Source organism: Loxodonta africana, chromosome 1 (genome assembly GCF_030014295.1).
Source record: "Loxodonta africana isolate mLoxAfr1 chromosome 1, mLoxAfr1.hap2, whole genome shotgun sequence".
Taxonomy (NCBI): Eukaryota; Metazoa; Chordata; class Mammalia; order Proboscidea; family Elephantidae; genus Loxodonta; species Loxodonta africana.
Genome location: NC_087342.1, coordinates 21365812 through 21386565, shown reverse-complemented (window position 1 = coordinate 21386565; position 20754 = coordinate 21365812). Strand labels below are relative to the sequence as shown.

General features: G+C 38.0%; 1 protein-coding gene across 4 annotated transcripts in view; it reads left to right on the top strand.

Moving 5' to 3' along the window:
• OPA1 (OPA1 mitochondrial dynamin like GTPase) overlaps positions 1-20754 on the top strand; it is a 99180-nt gene that overhangs the window by 51400 nt on the left and 27026 nt on the right. For all 4 annotated transcript variants that reach the window (XM_023551631.2, XM_010592865.3, XM_010592863.3 and 1 more), the window contains 10 exons: positions 575-639; positions 1397-1473; positions 4988-5153; positions 7399-7551; positions 9040-9148; positions 11993-12072; positions 15501-15641; positions 17735-17851; positions 19223-19316; positions 19811-19921. In XM_023551631.2, coding sequence (XP_023407399.2) covers positions 575-639; positions 1397-1473; positions 4988-5153; positions 7399-7551; positions 9040-9148; positions 11993-12072; positions 15501-15641; positions 17735-17851; positions 19223-19316; positions 19811-19921 — 1113 coding nt within the window. The remainder of the gene's footprint in view (positions 1-574; positions 640-1396; positions 1474-4987; positions 5154-7398; positions 7552-9039; positions 9149-11992; positions 12073-15500; positions 15642-17734; positions 17852-19222; positions 19317-19810; positions 19922-20754) is intronic.

Sequence of the window (20754 nt, the reverse complement as noted above, 5' to 3'; positions counted from 1 at the left end):
CTAGATCTCCCCCTTTTTAGGGGGAGAGGGGAAGTGGTTGGGGAACAGCACCCTGTGCTTCAGCCACATCGTACTGTTTCCTGAACCTCACACTTCCCAGCTCCATGCCTTTGCTTCCACAGTTCATCTGATGAGAGTATGTTCTCCTCCCCTTTTCCTGTATGGGAATCCTACCTGTTAGTCCCTCAACAACTTTATAAGGATTATTGTTGTTATTTGCATTTACAGAAGAGGAAACAGAGGTATAGAGTAACTTACCCAGAGTCACACAGCAAATAGATCATAGGCCCAGGGCTTGAACCATGGTGGCACAACTCTGGAGTTCATGCTCTCAGCAGCTACACTAAGCTGCCTCAGCTGCATGTTTTGTGATCGAAAATGGGGAAACTAGAATCAAAGAGATTAGAGAGAGATTAAAATAAGGAAACTCTGAATGTTGAGAACCCGGACTGTTAAGGGGGCATAGGTACCCCCTCAGAAATTCAGTTAATACAGAAGATACGTGAGGTGGGCTTTATCCACCATATCTGGAAAAAAGCATCGTCAAACTTGAATATTCTTTCTTCTTCCTCAGCAACACGTTTTAACCTTGAAACTGAGTGGAAGAATAACTACCCTCGCCTGCGAGAACTTGACCGGGTAATATTTGTGTACCTCGTATGTTTTGTGTATATCGTAACCTAATGTATGTTCTAACAAGATTTATGTTGATGAGAGAAATCTGGTAAATTAAATTGCTAAGGGCTTAGGTTTTAATCATGACCACCAACTTAGAGCTGCAAGAATACATTTCCCAAAGCAGTTAGCTCTTCTGCAGTAATATATTTATTATATAACATTGAAAACTAATTCGGGATCATAGAATATCAAAACAAGTGTTTAAAATATTTTCTGAGAAAGTTTGAAGACTGTTCTGTAAAGGTCTACAGAATGAATATATTCATGTAATCCAGAATGTTTTTGATGATAAACCAATTTTTTACCTTTTTAACCTTTATTGTGAAGAACTCTAGTGGAAACTAAATATTTTTCGCTGATTGTAACTTGTAAAGCACAGCATTGATTACTAAGTTACTAATATACTGAATTAAACGTATGCTTTAATGTTTTCTCGACATTATATGAAAGCATTGCATGTACAAATATTATGTGAAAAACAGCATTTAAAATTGAACAAGTAAGAAAGACCTTTTGAGTCAGCTCCTTTGTGCTTATCTAGATATTGGCATTCCTGAAAGAGACTAGAAAAGGAGAGCCACATTTGATGTTCGTGTGCTAAACCTGAACTCAACCTACTAGCCCATTAAAGGCCTTCATTCTGGTTATCTCTGAATATTATGGCAGGGTGAATTTATTATCCTATGAAAGTCTTATTTATGTGTATCTATATTTCTAGAATGAACTGTTTGAAAAAGCTAAAAATGAAATCCTTGATGAAGTCATCAGTCTGAGCCAGGTTACACCAAAACACTGGTGAGTATTTGACTCTGATGTCACTCCCTTTTTCTCAAAGGCTTCACTCTATTGCAATCTGATAAAATAGATAAACTCAGAGGGATAGTGCGGTGACCTTTTGTTGCCTTGACTCATCCCCAGAAGACTTAGTAAGTTGGCAAGAGCATAAACGTGTGTCTAACCACTGCTGTAGTCTAACCGATTGAATTTCTCAAAGATGGCTTCCTTCATGCCCTTTAAACCTTGATTTGTCTTTGGCTTGTCTTTACCTTATACTTAATAACTGTGTAATTGCGATTTCTAAAAAATCAGATAGGCAAAAGTTTCATCAAATTGTGCTTTAGAGAAATATCAAACAATCTCTCAGGACTGGTGGCTCTTGTTGGATTAATCATAGCGAACAAAAACTCTAGAGAAAACACGAGTTTGGCTTATAAAGGAAGAAGAGTGTATATTTTCAATTTCTCATCTCTGAGTAAGAAGAATTAGTGCATTTTGTAACGTGTGCCTACTGTGTTGTGCGCGGATCACATTGTGAATTGGATCTTACTTGCAACACATAGCCAGTAATTAACGTCATCTTGGAAAATTCTCATGCGGATCCTCTTTAAAGCAAACTCTCACCTTCAATTTATGTTTTATGCAAATTTGTGCGTTATTAAACTTGTTGAAATGGAGCTCTGTAACACCAAAACATGCTCTGTGTAACTCAAACAAGCTATTTTTGTGTAAGTAGCCTGGAATATTTTGCAATTGTATTTTAATCACAAATTGAAAGTCTGTGATGTTTTTAAGAACTTATCATTCTTGGAACAGAGCTACCCTTACAGCCATTCATTCTAAATTTTTTCTGTACGTCTGCTCTTTGCTCAGTTGAAGGCTGTCAAAACTGAGCCTAGACAGTAGTGTGCAGTCTTCAAGTTAGAGTTCTGTGTCTCTAATTTCTCCATCTCAGTGCTCATACTTCCTCAGAGGGGAGCCCCCTCCCTCTTCAAGTACTCAGCTTTTACCTATTTTTATCTCCTCTCCTTATCCTGAAAGTGGGTCTTGTCTGTACTTGCTGTTGATTAATCAGATATATACACCACATAACTTGTACCTTTGTTATTTGTATTTTAAGCCACTTCTGTGGCTTAGTGTAAGTCCGTTATTTTGAAGTTTGCAGAAGATATGTAGGGGTGTGTCTGTAAGAAAGAAACAGGGAAAGAGAGTGAAAGTGTGAAGTGGTTTGTTTGTCATGGGGCGGGGTATTAGGGACACGGTAAAAAGTATTGTGATGGAGGGGAGCAGTGGGAGTATGGGACAGAAGACTGCCGGTGGGTGACGAAAAGGCAGGTGAGGCCGGAAGTGGATAGGAAGCTGTAGCTGTCTGTGGTAGATGAAGGAAGCACTCACCTCCTGTGAGAAAGTTACCTCAGGTTTGTCAGGATTTGGTGCTCTGGATTTTTGTCATGGTTTTCTCTGGAGACTGTCTGGAATATAGATTCGTAGCCCACAGATTCCCAGGAGGATATTGACAGACCACATCTGTTCAGAGTCAGGAACAGAAAGAAGCCCTGATGGTCACAGGCTAGATCCTGGTGTTCTGTTTACTTTCAGAAATCTTCCGTTTCTGTTTAAAATGGCATCTGAATAGGAGCCTCTGGCAAGCTTCTTTTCTTCCAGCTTGTTCCCGAAATCTCCCCCCACTGTATGTCATTACCTTCGTGACCAAATTGACTTTGCCCTTCCGATCTTCAGTTGATGTAGCCTCTCTTCATCTCCTCATCGCCCTTTTCTTTCTTTTTTCTTTTCTGGCTGTAATTACAGAAATAGCTGAGCATTAAAAAAATCAAACCTGTTGCCATCATCGAGTTGATGCCTGCTCACAGCGACCCTATAGGACAGAGTAGAACTGCCCCATAGGGTTTTCAAGGAGCCACTGGTGGGTTTGAACTGCTGACCTTTTGGTTAGCAGCCGAGCTCTTAACCACTGCGCCACCAGGGCTTTGCCTGAACATTAAATCGTTAGCATCTAGTTGATTCTGACACATAGCAACCCTACAGGACAGAGTAGAGCTGCTCCATAGGGTTTCCGAGGAGCAGCTGGTAGATTTCAAACTGCTGACCTTTTGGTTTAGCAAGCAGCCTAAGCTCTTAACCACTGTGCCACCAGGGCTCCTCCTGAACATTAAAGAAAAAAAAAAGCAAAATAGCAGCTAAGCTTATTGATTCAGTAGACTCAATTTTGCACAAAATGTTTAGTCAGTAGTCACCATCGGGGTGGAGATTGATTCTCCTCACCCAAGAGAGTGCTGCTCCGCTTTTGGACAGCAGGGGTGTTTATGCTGCTCAGCTTTGAGGCTACATCCTAGAGTGTTGAGGTTACTCCTAAGACTGACCGCCTGATAACACTCATGTGCTGTATGTAATATATTGTTACCATAGAAATTAGTTTGGAGGAAGCCAAATAAATATTGAGATTTCAGAGTTTTTTTTCTTGATTGAAGTAATTGTCTTTTTCTTATTTAGAGATTTGTCTTTAAAAGCAGAGTTTTCAATTTGCGGTATGTCTTTTATATTGTTACCTTAATCCTGAAATGTTGAATAGTTTTATGGAACAGCGTCCCATAATATCTCCATGTTTTGTGCTGTTTTCTGGTACAATGTTAAAATTATACTATGAACTTTTCAGTGTGGGATTCCACTTCAATATCAGCATGTGTAAAGTTGTGAAACAAACAGAAAACTTAATGTTGGGTAAATAGGCAATGAAAAGATGCTCAGAATCATTAGTCATTAGGGAAATGCAGATTAAGACCATGAGCTATCACAGAAACCTATGAGGAGTGCCTAGATTTAAACTGACTGACCAAGCCAAGTGCTGGCAAGGGTGTGGAGGATCTAGAACTCTCGTATACTGCTGGTCAGAAGGTAGAAGGTTAGAACTATTTTGGACAGCAGTTTGGCAGTGTCTTAAAAAGTGAAACATAGACCTACCATATGATCTAGCCAGACCTAACATATGATCTAGCCATTACACTCCTAGGTTTTACTCAAGGGAAATGGAAGCATCTGTCCATATAGGCTTTGTGCGTGAATGTTCATAGGAGTGTTATTTTTAAGAGCCAAAAACTGGAAACAGCCCAAATGTCCATCAGCAGGTGAATGGATAAACACATTCGTACAATGGGATACTACTTACTTATCGATAAAAACAAGCAAAATATCGATGTACACAGCAACACGAATGTATCTCAGAGTGTCATGCAGAGTGAAAGACGGCGGACTGTATGGTTGCATTTATATAACATTCTGGAAAATGCAAACTAATCTGTAGCAAACACAAACAGTCCCAGTGGCCCCAGCTCCTGGCTGTGCTGGCTGTAGACGTTATCTTGATCGCAGTGATACGCAGGTGTGTCTGTATGTATACAAAACCTTATCCATCTGTACGCCTTAAATAATTATACTTCAGTAAAAATTGTTGTTCAAAACCTAACATTGAATTTCAGTTTTCAGTGTCCTTAAATTCATTTATTTCGAATTTTAGGGAGGAAATCCTTCAGCAGTCCTTGTGGGAGAGAGTGTCAACTCATGTGATTGAGAACATCTATCTCCCAGCTGCACAGACGCTGAACTCAGGAACGTTTAATACTACAGTGGACATCAAGCTCAAACAGTGGACTGATAAACAGCTCCCTAATAAAGCAGTAGAGGTTAGCACATAATTTAATTAAATGGGTAAGAAGCATCATCTGAAGGGACCAGGAGCTATGGATTGTAGGTCTTCTTACCGTCACGGCCACTGTCTTTCTTTTTAGTCTTTATACTCCGCTGTTTTAAAATTTTCGGAATTGGTATTGGGTTGAGGGTATGGGTTCTTCTTCCAAAGACAGCATTTTAAAAAATCAGTCAGATTGGCTTGAATGTGAAAACTACTGCATGGAGATGCTATAAGGAAGCTATTAAAAGGATAAAATACTTCATTTATTGATTTTCTAGAGGGCTGTTAAACTTTTAAAATTTTAGTGGTTGGTATTGGGCTGAAAGTATTGGTATTGCTTCCAAAGATAGCTTTTTAAAAACCAGCCAAATTTGCTTGAATGTGAAAACTGCGGACGGAGAGTCTATAAGGAAAGTGTTAAAAGGACAGAATGTTTCACTTATTGATTTTCTAGAGGGCTGTTATTCTTAGGTAGTCATTTCCTTAGTTAGGCTTCTGCCAGAAGGTTAGACTAGGAATCGTAAGAAAGTATCTTAAATAAAGAGGCCGTGTTTGTTATCGGCATATTTTGGCTCTGCCACTCAATAGCTGTGTAGTCCTTGGGCTACTTACTTAACCTTTCCCTGCCTCTGTTTCCTCATCTATAAAATAGGGTTGGTAATGCTCCCTGTAGGGTTGTTGCGAGGATCGAATGAGTTAATACATGTAAAACCTTAGGCAGTACCTGGCCCGTGGTAGGAGCCAGCAGCTATGATCATCATCGTCATCCAAGTTGATCAGCCATATTACTCTTTGAAGAGTGATTTTTGTAAGACTCAGTATACGTCCTATGTTCTGTGTGACGGTACTCACAAAATTGAAGTCAACATGAAAAATAATTTTGCTTTTCACCCCTTACCTTGGAGACAAAACATCAGCTTCTAATTACTCACGAGTGGTTTCACCCCTTTCCTATCCTATCCCCCCTTGCTTCTTCACCTCTGTTTTCAGTTTCCTCAAGTTTTCCTTTCTAAGAGCTCTCACGATCTCCCTTCCTAAGTTTATGCCGCTGAACCCTGGTCTGTTGTCAACACATTTACCCCTGAAGTATTTAGAATGCCGCTGCCACCACTTCGTTAGCAGCCCTCACTCCTGGCCCTGTGTTTCTTCCTGGGTCCTGTCCCATGATAGGATATTTTCATATCCTAAGGTTCAAGCAGAGGCAGTGGTCATTAAGAGGGCAGCGATTCTGTCTCCCACTGATCTCTGTCCTTGGACCTGGGTCGTGGCCCTGATGAAAGTCAGGAAATGTGGATCTTATAACTGACCCCATCTCTCATTGTGTCCTTGAGCATCACCTTTCTTTAGGCCATAATTTCTTTCTCTATACCATGAGGAGGCTAAATATAAAATCAAATGTTAAAAAGTCCACTTACACATAACTTGATTTAGTTCTTAATTACATCTGACCCTGTGTTGTTCTTTTTCCTGTTCAGATAATTAGGAGCTAGCTATAATGTAAGCCTAATAATACTCGGAAACCCTGGTGGCATAGTGGTTAAGAGCTACGGCTGCTAACCAAAAGATTGACAGTTCGAATCCACCAGGTGCTCCTTGGAAACCCTAGGGGACAGTTCTGCTTTGTCCTGCAGGGTCTCTGTGAGTCAGAATCAACTCGATGGCTGCAGCTTTTGGCTTTTTTAAGTAATACTCAGCTGTACTTGAAAGTCTTGATGCAGTGCAGAAGACAGAATTATTACCTAAGAAATTTTAAAGTTTTTAGTGTGGAAGAAGCAGGCTGACTCCAGTATCTACAGGGTGGAAAGAGTCTAGTGCAGACTGAGCATGCACACCTTCTCTATGGGGCAGCCCTGGCCAGGCTTTAGCAGGTGGGATCATATAGGAGTGGGGGTACAGTGTTGCCAGAGAGTTCCTGGGAGTCTGGAAATGCAAATTTTTATATGAAGTCTATCGATTTTTCAATGTTGGCTGCCAATTTTTAAACATTCTAAGCTGTATGTGTCTAGCAGAACATGTCAGGAGGCCACATCTGTCCCCACCGGCCGTCCGGAGGATGAGGCCTCTGGGCCAGCGTTTATGTCCACTGCCTTTTTTAAAGTGTAGTTTTATGTGTATTTTCTAATAAGCTGATCTTTCTCATGTATTTGACTTGAATTCATGTGTTATTTTTTCATGTTATACATTAAATAAATGTATATAATGTAAATACAGCTTTTTTCTCTTTTAAATAATTGTAGGTTGCTTGGGAGACCCTACAAGAAGAATTTTCCCGCTTCATGACAGAACCAAAAGGAAAAGAACATGATGACATATTTGATAAACTTAAAGAGGCTGTTAAGGAAGAAAGTATTAAACGCCACAAGTGGAATGACTTTGCAGAAGACAGCTTGGTATGTCATTTGTGTGTTAAAACGTTGGCCTCACGTTTTTATATAGTTTCTTGAACTGATACTGTTTTATAGGGGACTCTTTTTATATGACTGTTTAGATTTTGAATTTAAAATAACAAGGGAAAGAAATAGATACATGGTCCGTAATCTACCCTTTAACATTTCTCTTCTCATGTAAAATGAGCTTCTGCCATTTCTTTCTAGGCTACCATTTTCAAAAAAGAAATCAGGTGTTGTAGGAAGCAGGCTCCCATAAACATGGGCCTAAACTACAGATAACTGCTTGTCATGTCACCCTGTGTTGTCACGAAAAGAATTATATGCATTGGTTTTCAGTGGTTTTGAATCATAAAATATTAGAATTCTAAAATCATAACACCACCTACCATGTATCGAGGGCTCCCTGTGTGCCACAAACTCTGCTAAGTATTTTCCAGGCATTATTTTATATAATTCTTACAGCAGCCCTATTGTCACAGAGCCCTGGTGGCACGGTAGTTAAGCGCTTGGCTGCTAACCAACGATCAGCAGCGTGAACCCACCAGCCACTCTGTAGGAGAAAGATGTGGCAGTCTGCTTCCGTAAAGATTACAGCCTTTTGGAAACCCTATGGGCAGCTCTGTTCTGTCCTATAGGGTCACTATGAGTCGAAATTGACTCAGTGGCACACAACAACATTACTGTCATTGGCCGAGCTGTAATTCAGACCCAGCTCTGTCTGATTGTAAAGGCTTGGCCTCTGACCTCCACCACCTGATAAAGCTTTTGTTCTCTCGAGCATACCAGTGTAACCTTTATTAAGTACCTTCTCTGAGCAGAGTCAGGAGAGGCACTGTTAAACGACAAGATTGAGCAGCTTTCCAGGGACGAGCATATCTCACTGTGGGCTATCGTAATTCTAATTGTCTTTTGAAGAAGTGTTTGTATTCATATTTGGAAACCATATTCATTCTTGCTAAATACTTTGGAAGACTGGCTCTCTGAAAGACCGGTGCCATTTCATCTCTTCACTCAGTAGTTATAAAATTGGGAAAACAGTTTGTAGTTTTAATAAATTATTAACATTTATAATTGTTTAGACCTTTTAAGCTGTTACTTTTAGCATTGCTGTTAACAGAGAACTATAATAATTATTATACGAGAGACGGTGATGATCTGACTTATTAACTCCTGGACGCCGGGGCTCTGGATGTTGTATTTCATGTAGTTTTCAGTGTGTCGTGTGCCTCTCTCTGGACTGTCTTCAGGACAGTCAGCTCATTTAAGTTGGGCTAAGAGAATCTTCACTGTTTATTTTTAGACAGAAAGCTGACAAATAAGCAGGCAAATAAAAAGACAAACTGCATTTTTATGGGAGGGACATACTTTTAGGTTATTTTAGATACATCTGTTATTTTGGATATCCACTAAGTTGTCAATTTGAGTGAAACTACTAAAATGATAAGACATAAATCGAATTAGCTTTTTCTTCCTCTCTTGTTCTTTCAGAGAGTTATTCAACACAATGCTTTAGAAGACCGGTCCATATCTGATAAACAGCAGTGGGATGCAGCTATTTATTTCATGGAAGAGGCTCTTCAGGCTCGTCTCAAGGATAGTAAGTAGCGACAGGGTCATGGAGCTCTGAGCATTCACAATGGTGAAGGAGTCATCCAACTTTATCAGCATTTGTAGAAATATAATTAGCATTTCTGGGTCTTTGTCATTAGCACTGTGTTGTTGCTAGTGCCATCGGGTCAGTTCCAACTCCTAGCGACCGTATGTACAAAAGAACGAAACACTGCCTGGTCCTGTACCATCCTCAGTCATTGTTATGCTTGAGCCCCTTGTTGCAGCAACTGTGTCAGTCCATCTCATTGAGGGTTGTCTTCTTTTTCGCAGACCCTCTACTAAGCATGATGCCCTTCTCCAGGGACTGGTCCCTCCTGATATCATGCCCAAAGTATGTGAGACAAAGTTTCACCATCCTCACTTCCAATGAGTATCCTGTGAGACAGATTTGTTCATTGTTCTGGCAATCTATGGTATATCCAGTATTCTTCACCAACACCATAATTCAAAGGCATCAGTTCTTCTTCGGTCTTCCTTATTTATTGTCCAGCTTTCACGTGCATATGAGGTGATTGAAAACATCATGGCTTAGGTCAGACACACCATAGTCCCTGAAGTGACATCTTTGCTTTTGAACACTTTAAAGAGATCTTTTGCAGCTGATTTGCCCAGTGCAATAATAGGTCGTTTGATTTCTTAATTGCTGCTTCCATGCACATTGATTGTGGATCCAAGTAAAGTGAAATCCTTGACAACTTCAGTCTTGTCTCCGTTTATCATGATGTTATTGGTCCAGTTGTGAGGATTTTTGTTTTATGTTGAGGTTTAATCAATACTGAAGGTCGTTGGTCTTTGGTCTTCATCAGTAAGTGCTTCAAGTCCTCTTCATTTTCAGCTCGCAAGGTCATCATCTGCATATTGCAGGTTGTTAATGAGTCTTCCTTCAATCCTGATGCTGCGTCCTTCTTCGTATAGTCCAGCTTCTTGGATTATTTGCTCAGCATACAGATTGAATAAATATAGGGAAAGGATACAACCCTGACACATACCTTTCCTGACTTTAAGCCACACAGTAACCCCTTGTTCTGTTGGAACAGCTGCCTCTTGGTTTAAGTACAGACTCCTCATGAGCACAGTTAAGTGTTCAGGAATTCCCATTCTTTGCAATGTTATCCATAATTTGTTATGATCCACACAGTCGAATGCCTTTTTTGCATAATCAATAAAAGGTAAACATCTTTCTGGTATTTTCTGCTTTCAGCCAGGATCCATCTGACATTAGCAGTGATGTTCCTTGTTCTACCTCCTCTTCTGAATCTGGCTTGTATTTCTGGCAGTTCCCTGTCGATGTACTGCTGCAGCTGCTTTTAAATGATCTTCAGTAAAATTTTACTTGTGTGTAAAATTTCACTGTAATACTTTGTGTTCTCGAGCTGCCCTTTGAAATCTTCTGTTCATCTCTTTTACTTCATCATTTCTTCTTTTCCTTTAGCTACTCTGCATTCGAGAACAACTTTCAGGTAGGAAATATAGTATTAATGATATTGTTGGATTATTTCCACATTCTACTGGATCACCTTTCTTTGGAATGGGTACAGATATGGGTCTCTTCCAGTCAGTTGACCAGATAGCTGTCTTCCAAATTTCTTGACATAGACAAGTGAGCGCTTCAGTGCTGTATCCATCTGTAGAAACGTCTCAATTGGTGTTCCGTCAATTTCTGGAACCTTGTTTTTCGCCAGTGTTTTCAGTGCAGCATGGACCTCTTCCTTCAATACCATCGGGTCTTGACCATATACTACGCCCTGAAATGGTTGAATGTTGATGAATTCTCTTTGGTACAGTGACTTCGTGTATTCTTTCCATCTTCTTTCAGTGCTTCCTGCACCATTTAGTATTCTCCGCATAGAATCCTTCAATATTGCAACTCGAGGTTTGAATTTTTTCTTCGGTTCTTTCAATTTGAGAAATGCTGAGCGTGTTCTTCCCATTTGATTTTCTATATCCAGGTCTTTGCACATTTCATTATTTTTTACTTTGTCGTCTCAAGTTGCCGTTTGAAATCGTCTGTTCAGCTCTTTACTTCATCATTTCTTCATTTCACTTTAGCTACTCTGAGTCCAGGAGCTAAAGACAAGATGAAAGACATCCATTTTGGTCTTTTCTTTCTTTCCTTTCTGTGTAATGACCTCTTGCTTTCTTCATGGATGATGTCTTTGATGTCCTTGCACAACTTGTCTGGTCTTCAGTCATTAGTGTTCAACGCATGACATCTGTTTTTGAGATGGTCTCTAAATTTAGGTGGGTTATACTCAAGGTCGTACTTTGGCGCTTGTGGACTTGTTCTAATTTTCTTTAGTATCAACTCAAACTTGCATATGAGCAGTAGATGGTCTGTTCTGCAGTCGGCCCCTGGCCTTTTTCTAACTGATGGTATTGAGCTTTCCATTGTCCGTTAAGACAGATGTAGTCGATTTGATTTCTTTGTATTCCATTTCGTGGACTTGTTCTGATAGCTTTTATAGTTGAATATTATTCATGGATTTTTCAGCCAGTTGCTTAGTATTACTAGAAATATGAAGTAAATTGGACTCGTGTATATGTACTCATATTATTCTAAATTGCTGTAATTCAAAATATTTTATTGTGTTTGCTGCTGTACTTAAATAGGAATTTTATAAGCAATAGCACTTTTCTTAAATTCCATATACATATGTAGTTAAATTTTGGTACATGTACCATAGCAATCATATATTGTATCTTATTTGAACTTGATTTCCTATTGATATAGCACATTGAAGTAGTTAAGAAAGAGCATTGTTAATTAGAATTTATATACTTGGTGAGCAATAAAATTCTTAATGAATTAAAATATTTTGTATTTTTCTAGCTGAAAGTGCAATTGAAAACATGGTGGGTCCGGATTGGAAAAAGAGGTGGCTATACTGGAAGAATCGGACCCAAGAACAGGTAAAAACAAACAACTGTCTGGTCTGATGATGGTATCATTTTGTTCATTTTAATTCAGGCATTAAAATATATCGCATGGCTCTAGACCACTCTTAAGATTTTCAGATGTTTAATATCAGCCTTTCTAAAACATAACTGATCTTTAGAATAAGCAGTAAACTATGAAAGAAAGTTTTTTTAAAAAAGTAAAGTAACTGTGTTATTGAACTAAAGGAGAGGTGAAACATGCCCTTTTGTGGTTGACCACTGTGTCCGTTTTGATTTTCTATTTGAGTTAGTTTAGAAAACTGAAAAAAGATTAAAGAACAGAAGAAAAAAAATAGCAAGTATTTAAGAGGCTATAGAATGAATGTGATTAGGAAAAAACGAATACAGGCACCCCTGGGATTACAAACAAGTTCCCTTCATAAGTCTGTCTTTAAGTCAGATTTGTACATAAGTCAGAACGGTTAGGTAAGGTTCATATCTAACATCAGCTAGTCAATTTTTTGTCTTAGTATACAGTATATAGTATACCTTTCTAAACATAAAAAACACTTAAAAAAAAAAAAAACTTCCAGATACATTAAAACATCTTTAACATAAAAATATAGTAATTATAATAATAATATCTTGATGCATGTCACAAAGTAATGCCCATTTGTTATTACAAACCACTGTATGTACCTCGAATTTTTAATATAATAATAGGCTTTACAGGGGTTGGTTCATAACTACAGGTTGTAAATCACACGTTCATAATCCTGGGGCCTGCCTGTATAATGTTTTTTTAAAACCTTTTCTTACTCCATTATATTTCTTCTAGATTTTTCTGTTACTACTGTAATCAAATTATTTTCTTTGCATTTTTTTATATCTGTGTTTACAAAAAATATATAAAAATTCAGACAGGAACCAGGATTATAGAATTCATTTATTTAATAAACATTTAATCACACCTCAGAAGAACAAAATGGTAAAGACAAGTATAAATAGTTTTAAGAACGAGTAAATAGAGGGAAAATCCAAATAAAGTTCCCATTACCCACACCACCCCCACCTCCAGCCCTTTTTATTCCTTTCAAATTTTTATGGCTTTTTTTCCATTTAGCATTACCTTTTAAAACTATCCCATTTCTGTATTCATTCCTTAAAGAGTCTAAATAAAATATAGACTCTAAATACATGAGTGAAGTAATGCATAAGAAAAGAAGACATCCAATCCACTTTCTTTTCTTTGTTCCTTGAGTGCATTTACTTAGAGAAAGGAGACTAGGAAAGGAAAAATCAAGAGAGGAGGTAAAAGAGAATGGAAACTTACTAAATGATGTATCTTTATTATTTCTTTTATGCTTTTGTTTTCATTTTAGATGCATTTAAATTATATCATCAATACCCAATTTTTTTCCAGTTTCATACATTTCTTCTTTCACAAACAGTCTTTTAGATGTGAGTCTCCATTTGTCTCAGAATAGTGAAAGGGTGGTCTTCCTTTCCTCCTTTTTTCTGCCCTGAGTTACGTGAAGAATGAGTCATTGTGAAACTGAGGACGTGGACAGAGTTGGTGGTTGGATTGTGCGTGTGTGCGGGGAGCCTCAGTTATCTCTGCTCTGCACACGGGCTGAGAGCAGGAGGGTCTGTCAGAAAATAACTTCTAGGGGACCCATCAGAGGTTTCTGACTTTGAGAAAGAAAGAGGCATTGATTGGGAAAAGCTGGTGTAAGACAGATAAACTCTAGAGAAAAATGGTGTCTGGCCTTCAAGGCTCAATGAAATTAGGCCTAGAGTCTATCCAGAACAATCAACGATGGCAGGATTTGCCTCAGCAACCTCACGGTGAATATGCTTTGGCCAAACTCTCGAGCAGAAATGAGTCCTGGTTATATTATTCCCAAGAACTTGGACTGTTGGCTAGAAGAGAAATCTGGAAATACATCAAAGAGCCTTCTCCTGCAAGGTTTCAAAGCAGGATGTGTTAGACCCAGGCCGACCATAGAATAGAAGCCAAAATTTGGAGCATAGAGGGGAGGGTGTATCAGAATCACCTGGGGTGGTGTCTGTGTACGTACGGGTGTTTGTGTACATACGGGTGTTTGCTTGCTTGTTTTTTCCTTCAAAATACAGCTTCATGTCAGGCTCCCTGAATCACATCCTCGTTCTCTAACCTTTCTTAATCCCCCCTACTCCCGGATGCAAGCCACCGTTCTAAACCTTGTATGTGCAGGTTACGGAGAGAAACAGATCCTAGAAGAGGTTGAGAACGTCCCCAGGTCTTAATGCTGCGAGTTGAAGTAGCTGTGTAACCATTCTCCTCCTGTCTTTTGAGTGACAGGATTTAGCAGGAAAAGAAACAAAACTGTTTGTCCTGTTTAAAGGTGACAAATCCATGCTCTGAAAACTATTTCATGCATTTGTTCTTTTTCCTTAGTTTTCTAAGAAAATCCATCCTTTTGAAACAACCTCACCTTGTCTAAGCTGAGCTAATGGAGATCGTGACCAGGATAGGTGGGAGACTAGTTGGGGAACAGCATTGACAGAGAGTTCCTTCTTATCTCGGACTAAATATGCAGATGCTAAGAAAACATGGAATTTTTCTTTATTAAATAATATTTCTTCTAAAGTGTCAAGTTTTCAGAGTATTAGTAGTTCCATTTACAAGCTGATTATTTGTATTTAAGTATAATTCTTGCACAAATACTGATTCCATAATTTTGGTACAGTTTGGAGCAAAATACTGGTAACTTGTTTAGAGTATCAGTGAGTTTGAAGGCAGTTTCTTTTACCATCAATTTTGAATGAAGGGTTGAATAATGGATTAATACAAGGTAAGAGTCATGTTTTCATAACTTACAACTACTATGTATGGGTTAAGAGATGATGAATAATTACAGAGAAGAGACCGGAAGTAAATTTTTAAAAGATAGGTACTATCCTCACAGAAGCAGTCTGAAGCATGATTTGTACTGAAAAGACTTTTAAATCAAACTATGCATTTTACATTTAATTTCTTTATCGGAAAAGACACATGTCAACAAGTTTGAGTTCTTACAGTAATCTGGTTCTTGATATGAGGCGTTTCTAGAACATTCTCTCTTCCCATACATTTAGGGTCCTATTTTCTAGACCTAGATCCTACCCTAATGTCAAGAATGAATTAAAAGTGCATAAGAAGGTGCTTGGTGCTGTCACTTCAATAGGAAAATATTTTGGCAAAAGTAAGATATAACAAATAGGACTAATTCCTGTTTTTCCCCTCTCATGAGGCCGGGTTGTGCTTTCATAAACCAGTTACCCTCTATTCATAAGCCAGGTTACTAGGTTCTTTCTTTTTTGTCCTGATGAAGCTTATATTGCCGATGGTGCAATAGTAATGTATTTATCAGGATTGGAACTCTGTTTTCACAAGTGTGCCAAACAATAAACATAGTCCTCTTTTAAACATTTTTAAGTGTGTTCACAATGAAACCAAGAATGAACTGGAGAAGATGTTGAAGTGTAATGAGGAGCACCCAGCTTACCTTGCAAGTGACGAGATAACCACAGTCCGAAAGAACCTTGAATCCCGAGGAGTAGAAGTAGACCCAAGTCTGGTAATACATAATGTTGCCGAAAAACGTGAACCTGCTTCCTTGATCTTTTTTTCTTGCAGTAAAATGTTGCTGCTTGTAATGTGTTACTTAGATATTTCAGTGCTCAATTTGACTTTGATCAGGCGTATTATTTGCTGACAATAAGAAGTCAATCATTCTGGTCATGTAAGGAGTACAGATTTTACTCTCTGAGTTGATTTCTTCAGTCTAATGCCTTACTTTGTAAATGGGGAAACTGAGACTGGAGAAGGGAAGCTTCTTGGGCATACCCAGCATTTAGTCTGGCACAGAGACAGCGCCCGACCCAGGTCTCTGCGCCACATCCCACGGGGTCAGATTGCACAGTAGAATTGGTGCTTAGGTGGGACTCACTGTACACACATACATGTTTTACAGCCAGCTCACATAGCTCAATCAGGTATGTGTGGATTTAAAAAATATGAATGTTCAGTTTTTATTAAATTGGCTAGGGCTTTGAGTTCTATCTCATTTTCTTTTTTTATAATAAATAGAGGATAAAAATAGTCTGAAAATATGCCTGTGTTTTGCTTACGTCCATGATGCTTACTTGGAGCAATTAAAAAATTAAAAACCAGTGTGTTTCTGGGCCTACATTCCTTGCTACTTAGTTCAGATTGTATGTAAGGGAGCAAAAGCTCATTTGAATATTAGCTTAAGTGAAACCAATTTGAAAGGTAAACCTATTGGGATTAGCAGTCATATAAGGAATTTCAGCACCAGAAGTAAATTATTCATTATCTGCTGTTTATGTTTTCTGTGCTTGAGAAGTGAGTATTTTTATTTTCAGTTCCACTAGAGGGCAGAAAAAGGAAAGAAATTCAGTAAAACTCAAAGCAGCTAGAGCTGTTACACATTTAGCATTGTTTATAAATTGAAAGTGAGAGTAAAATTAATGATTAAATTAGATTCTAGTGGAATGTAGATTTCACTTTTCCACATTTGTCCCAGCCCTCATTCGCAGTAAGTTGTATTCAGTTTGATGCTTTCCGCTCTTTGTGGGGACTCTCTGGTTAGTGCATTAGGAGGGGCTTCTGTCTTGATGGTGGAATGTAAGAGAGTATGTGATTTTTTTCTTTAAGTCTTTGTCCATAGCTTAGGATAGAGCTATTAATTCTTTTCTATAAGCAAGGAGATCTTTTTTTTGGTTTCTTCAAGTGATACTTTATTCAAAACACTTGATGAAGCTACAGGAAAGATAGCAAAGGACCATGAAAAGAATGTTAGATGGACAGGGTGTCAGGATATGTGTGCTCTGTACCGTTCCATTTCATTTGCTAGTAATGGTACCTTTAGTAATTTGTACGTAAAGTACAGAATTTACTAATTTATATTTTCTCATTTGTAAAATGGCATCGATGATACTTGTTCTACCTACTTAAGATTATTGTTCTTATACTCAAAAAAGTGTGAAAAAACACTGAATACTGTAACAAAGTGGGTGGGGACTGTGGTGATATGATAGCCATGGAGTTTCCGAATCAGAAAGGAAATATTGTTGATTTGATGGACATAGCCTGGGACCTGCTTCTAGCCCTAACCCTGTCCATAGATAAGACTTTTGACTTCTTGTTGCTTTGGTTTCCTTACCTCTAACTAGGGGAAAAGGAGCTCTGGTGGCACAGTGGTTAAAAAGCTCAGCTGCTTACCAGAAGGTTAGCAGTTCCAGTCCACCAGCCGCTCCTTGGAACCCCATGGGGCAGTTCCACCCTGTGCTGTAGGGTCTCTATGAGTCGGAATCAACTGGATGGCAATGGGTTTGGTTCGTTTGTTTGTTTTAACTAGGGGAAGATAATTCCCACCCTGTCTAATCTACCAAATGATTCAAATACTGTAACAATTCTTGTTGAAAACATTGCGAATTTTGAAGTACATAAATGGTTAAGGAGTCAGAGTAGTAGTACATCTAATCTTTATCTTGGGAAAAAAATGTAAGTGGATAAAAACAGTTGGTAGAATAACTACATTGCCATTGCTTTTAACTTTGTTGTAAATTACAATTTTTCAGAAAGTGTCTCATCAACAAGAAAGATGTACATTACTTCTTTGGTTTTTGTTTTCTTTTCTCATGTTAGATTAAGGATACTTGGCACCAAGTTTATAGAAGACATTTCTTAAAAACAGCTCTAAATCATTGTAACCTTTGTCGAAGAGGCTTTTATTACTACCAGAGGCATTTTATAGATTCTGAGGTAAGATTTCCAAAAACAAGCAGAAATGTCCGCCACAATAGTTGGCTTAAAGATGTTTAAAAATAAACTTGAGCTTTAGCATTAATTTTAACACCTTTGCTGTTCTGGTAAAAAAAAAAAAAAAAAAAAAGTATGTGTGCCGTATAAAGAATGACCTGACTATTACCTTTTCAAAGATACTCACTGCTTTGGTAGTAACTGCATCTTACACGCGTATCATCCCTAGTGCCTGTAAGAGTGTGGGAGCATATACCAGACACCAATCCACTTTTTAATGTTGCTTTTCCACTTTCTAATGTCAAAAAAGCATTAACTTTTTTACATTAGAAAGTAATACACTCCCATTGTAGAAAATAAAGGTAATAAATAGAAGTAGGGGAAAAAAATGTAGAAAAGGAAATGGCCACTTGTCTGTCCTAGAAGTAATTCTGGCTGGTGTTTTTGTGTGTTTCTGTTCTACGTTTTCTGTACACATGTGTGTGTGTGTGTGTGTGTGTAACATATCCATTTACACTGTGAAAATCATACTTTTTTTTTATCCTACAATTTTCTGATATCTTGTTGTAAACAATTTTTTCAAAGAACTGCAAGATTTTCTTGGAATGGATACTTTTAGATCATAGGATGACACATTTTACAAAGTAATCCGTAGGTGGCAGAAGAATGCATTTGGGGCATTTTCTTAGAAGCAAAAATGCTTTTTAAAGTATCCTTTTGAAAGAGTTCTGCTATTTAGTGGTCCTGTTTAATTGAGATCCCTGAAATGCTTTTCTTGTGAATTTTCTACAGCTTTAAAGAAGAGTTTACGTAAATGCACTTCTGTAAAAGTACTGAGTTTTTTACATAATTTTATTTTTGGAGATCTTTCCCTACAGACTAAGCTTCTTTTTAAAAATTTTGTTAATTTATTTTTATAAAAAAAAGAATGCCTTAAATACACACTCAAAGAAAAAAGGTTAGCCTAAAAAAAAAAAAAAAAATTTTTTTTTTTTTTTTAAGACGTACTTAAAATGCCCATTTTTCTTACCTGAATACAAATTGAAGGTGTACACTATAAGTTTGTATTTGTGTATGTTGTTGTTGTTAACTGCCGTGGAGTTGACTCCATCTCTACTTCCCAACTTTATTTGTTTTGTCATTTGGGAATCAAAACAAAGCTACGTACGGGTAGGACAGAGAGAACCAAAATCATATGGGGCTTCATGGCTCCTGTACAGGGAATATCCTGTGACTTACATGTGTAATAGGAATATATATATTTAAGTAAATCTGAGTGGTTTTTATTAAAGCATAGGATATAGGTGCTGATTTCTAGTAGTTGTATGTTTTCATTTTTTAATTTGCATCTCATCATTTTAATTAATATTTCAGTTGGAATGCAATGATGTGGTCCTGTTTTGGCGAATACAGCGCATGCTTGCTATCACCGCAAATACTTTAAGACAGCAACTTACAAACACTGAAGGTAAGCCACGTAGAAGCCACTTTCTAATTTTTACATCAATAATAAAATCATAGTAGTAAAAATAATAAAATCCATTTTAATAGAAAAATGCCAAAGTACTCCCTTAAAAATAGATACAGTAGAAAGCCTAAAATTATAATTTGCTCTGAAAATATTAATGAACACAAGTCATAATTGGAAAAAGTTAGGGAGATGAAACATACCAGCAGTCTTCCTCATTATATAAAAACTCCATTAAAAATGGTCCTAGGGATCTCTTAGTTTTTTGGAAAATCTTTTTATATTATAATTACAATTATGGCTTGAAAATATGACTTTCATTGACAATTGCATGTTTTGCTGTATATAACAGGTAGAGATTCTTCTACAGGTGTGAGAAATACGAACTTAAATAGAAGAAAATAAGAACCGAATCTCCATGTATGCTTATTCTTTATCGTCCCTGTGCATTCATAAAAACGGGGCCCCTCAGACTTTTTATTTACTTTGAACAGTCAGACGATTGGAGAAAAATGTGAAAGAAGTATTGGAAGATTTTGCTGAAGATAGCCAAAAGAAGATTAAATTGCTTACTGGTAAACGAGTTCAGCTGGCTGAAGACCTCAGTAAGTAGTACTTTCTGTCCTCCACCCTACCACCTTCTCCATTTTCATTTAGGTGTTCATTCATTGAGTCTCAGACTTCCAGAAAAGCTACAGGTACGTACCAGGGACATCTTTTTTCCATGAGTTATTTGAGAGTAAGTTGCTGACCTGAAGTACTGTGCGTGTGTTTCCTACAAACAAGGACTTTCTCCTACTAACCATAATGCAGCCGTGAAAATCCGGATGTTAATGCTGATATGTTACACCATCTACTTCTCAGACCCCATTCAAGTTTCCCCAGTTATCCCAGTTTTGTCCTTCCGAATAGTAACATGTTCCAGGCTCACCTGTATATTTCCTAAGCCAGCTTTCTTCTTTTGGAGAATGGTACTTAGAAACCAAGGTCTGGGAACTAGGTCTGCTCATTGTTACTGGAACATCACAGTTCCAGGCCCTCCCAGTGGAACAAACTAGAGAATAAAAGGTTGGTATCTGCATATGCACATGTTTACATCTATGTTCCTAATAACGTGTGTATTGAAAACCATGACTCGACACCAGTACTTCCAATTCTAATCCAGTACCATGGGGTTCATTCTGGTTTTCTTCCTGTCCATATTTGTAAGTCCCTTTCTGACAGTGAGAAACCTTGCTGTTAGTATCCAAATATACTTACTGATTTTGATCAGTCACTCTGTATGTAGCCAGAGTCTTGTCGCTGAGCTCATGTGCTGATATCCAGTGCCAGGCACTACTGCACACACATGACACCACGTCACCCTTTGTCACAGATGTCCTGTGCACACGGACACCATGCCACCCTTCTTCACAGATGTCCTGCACACATGACACCA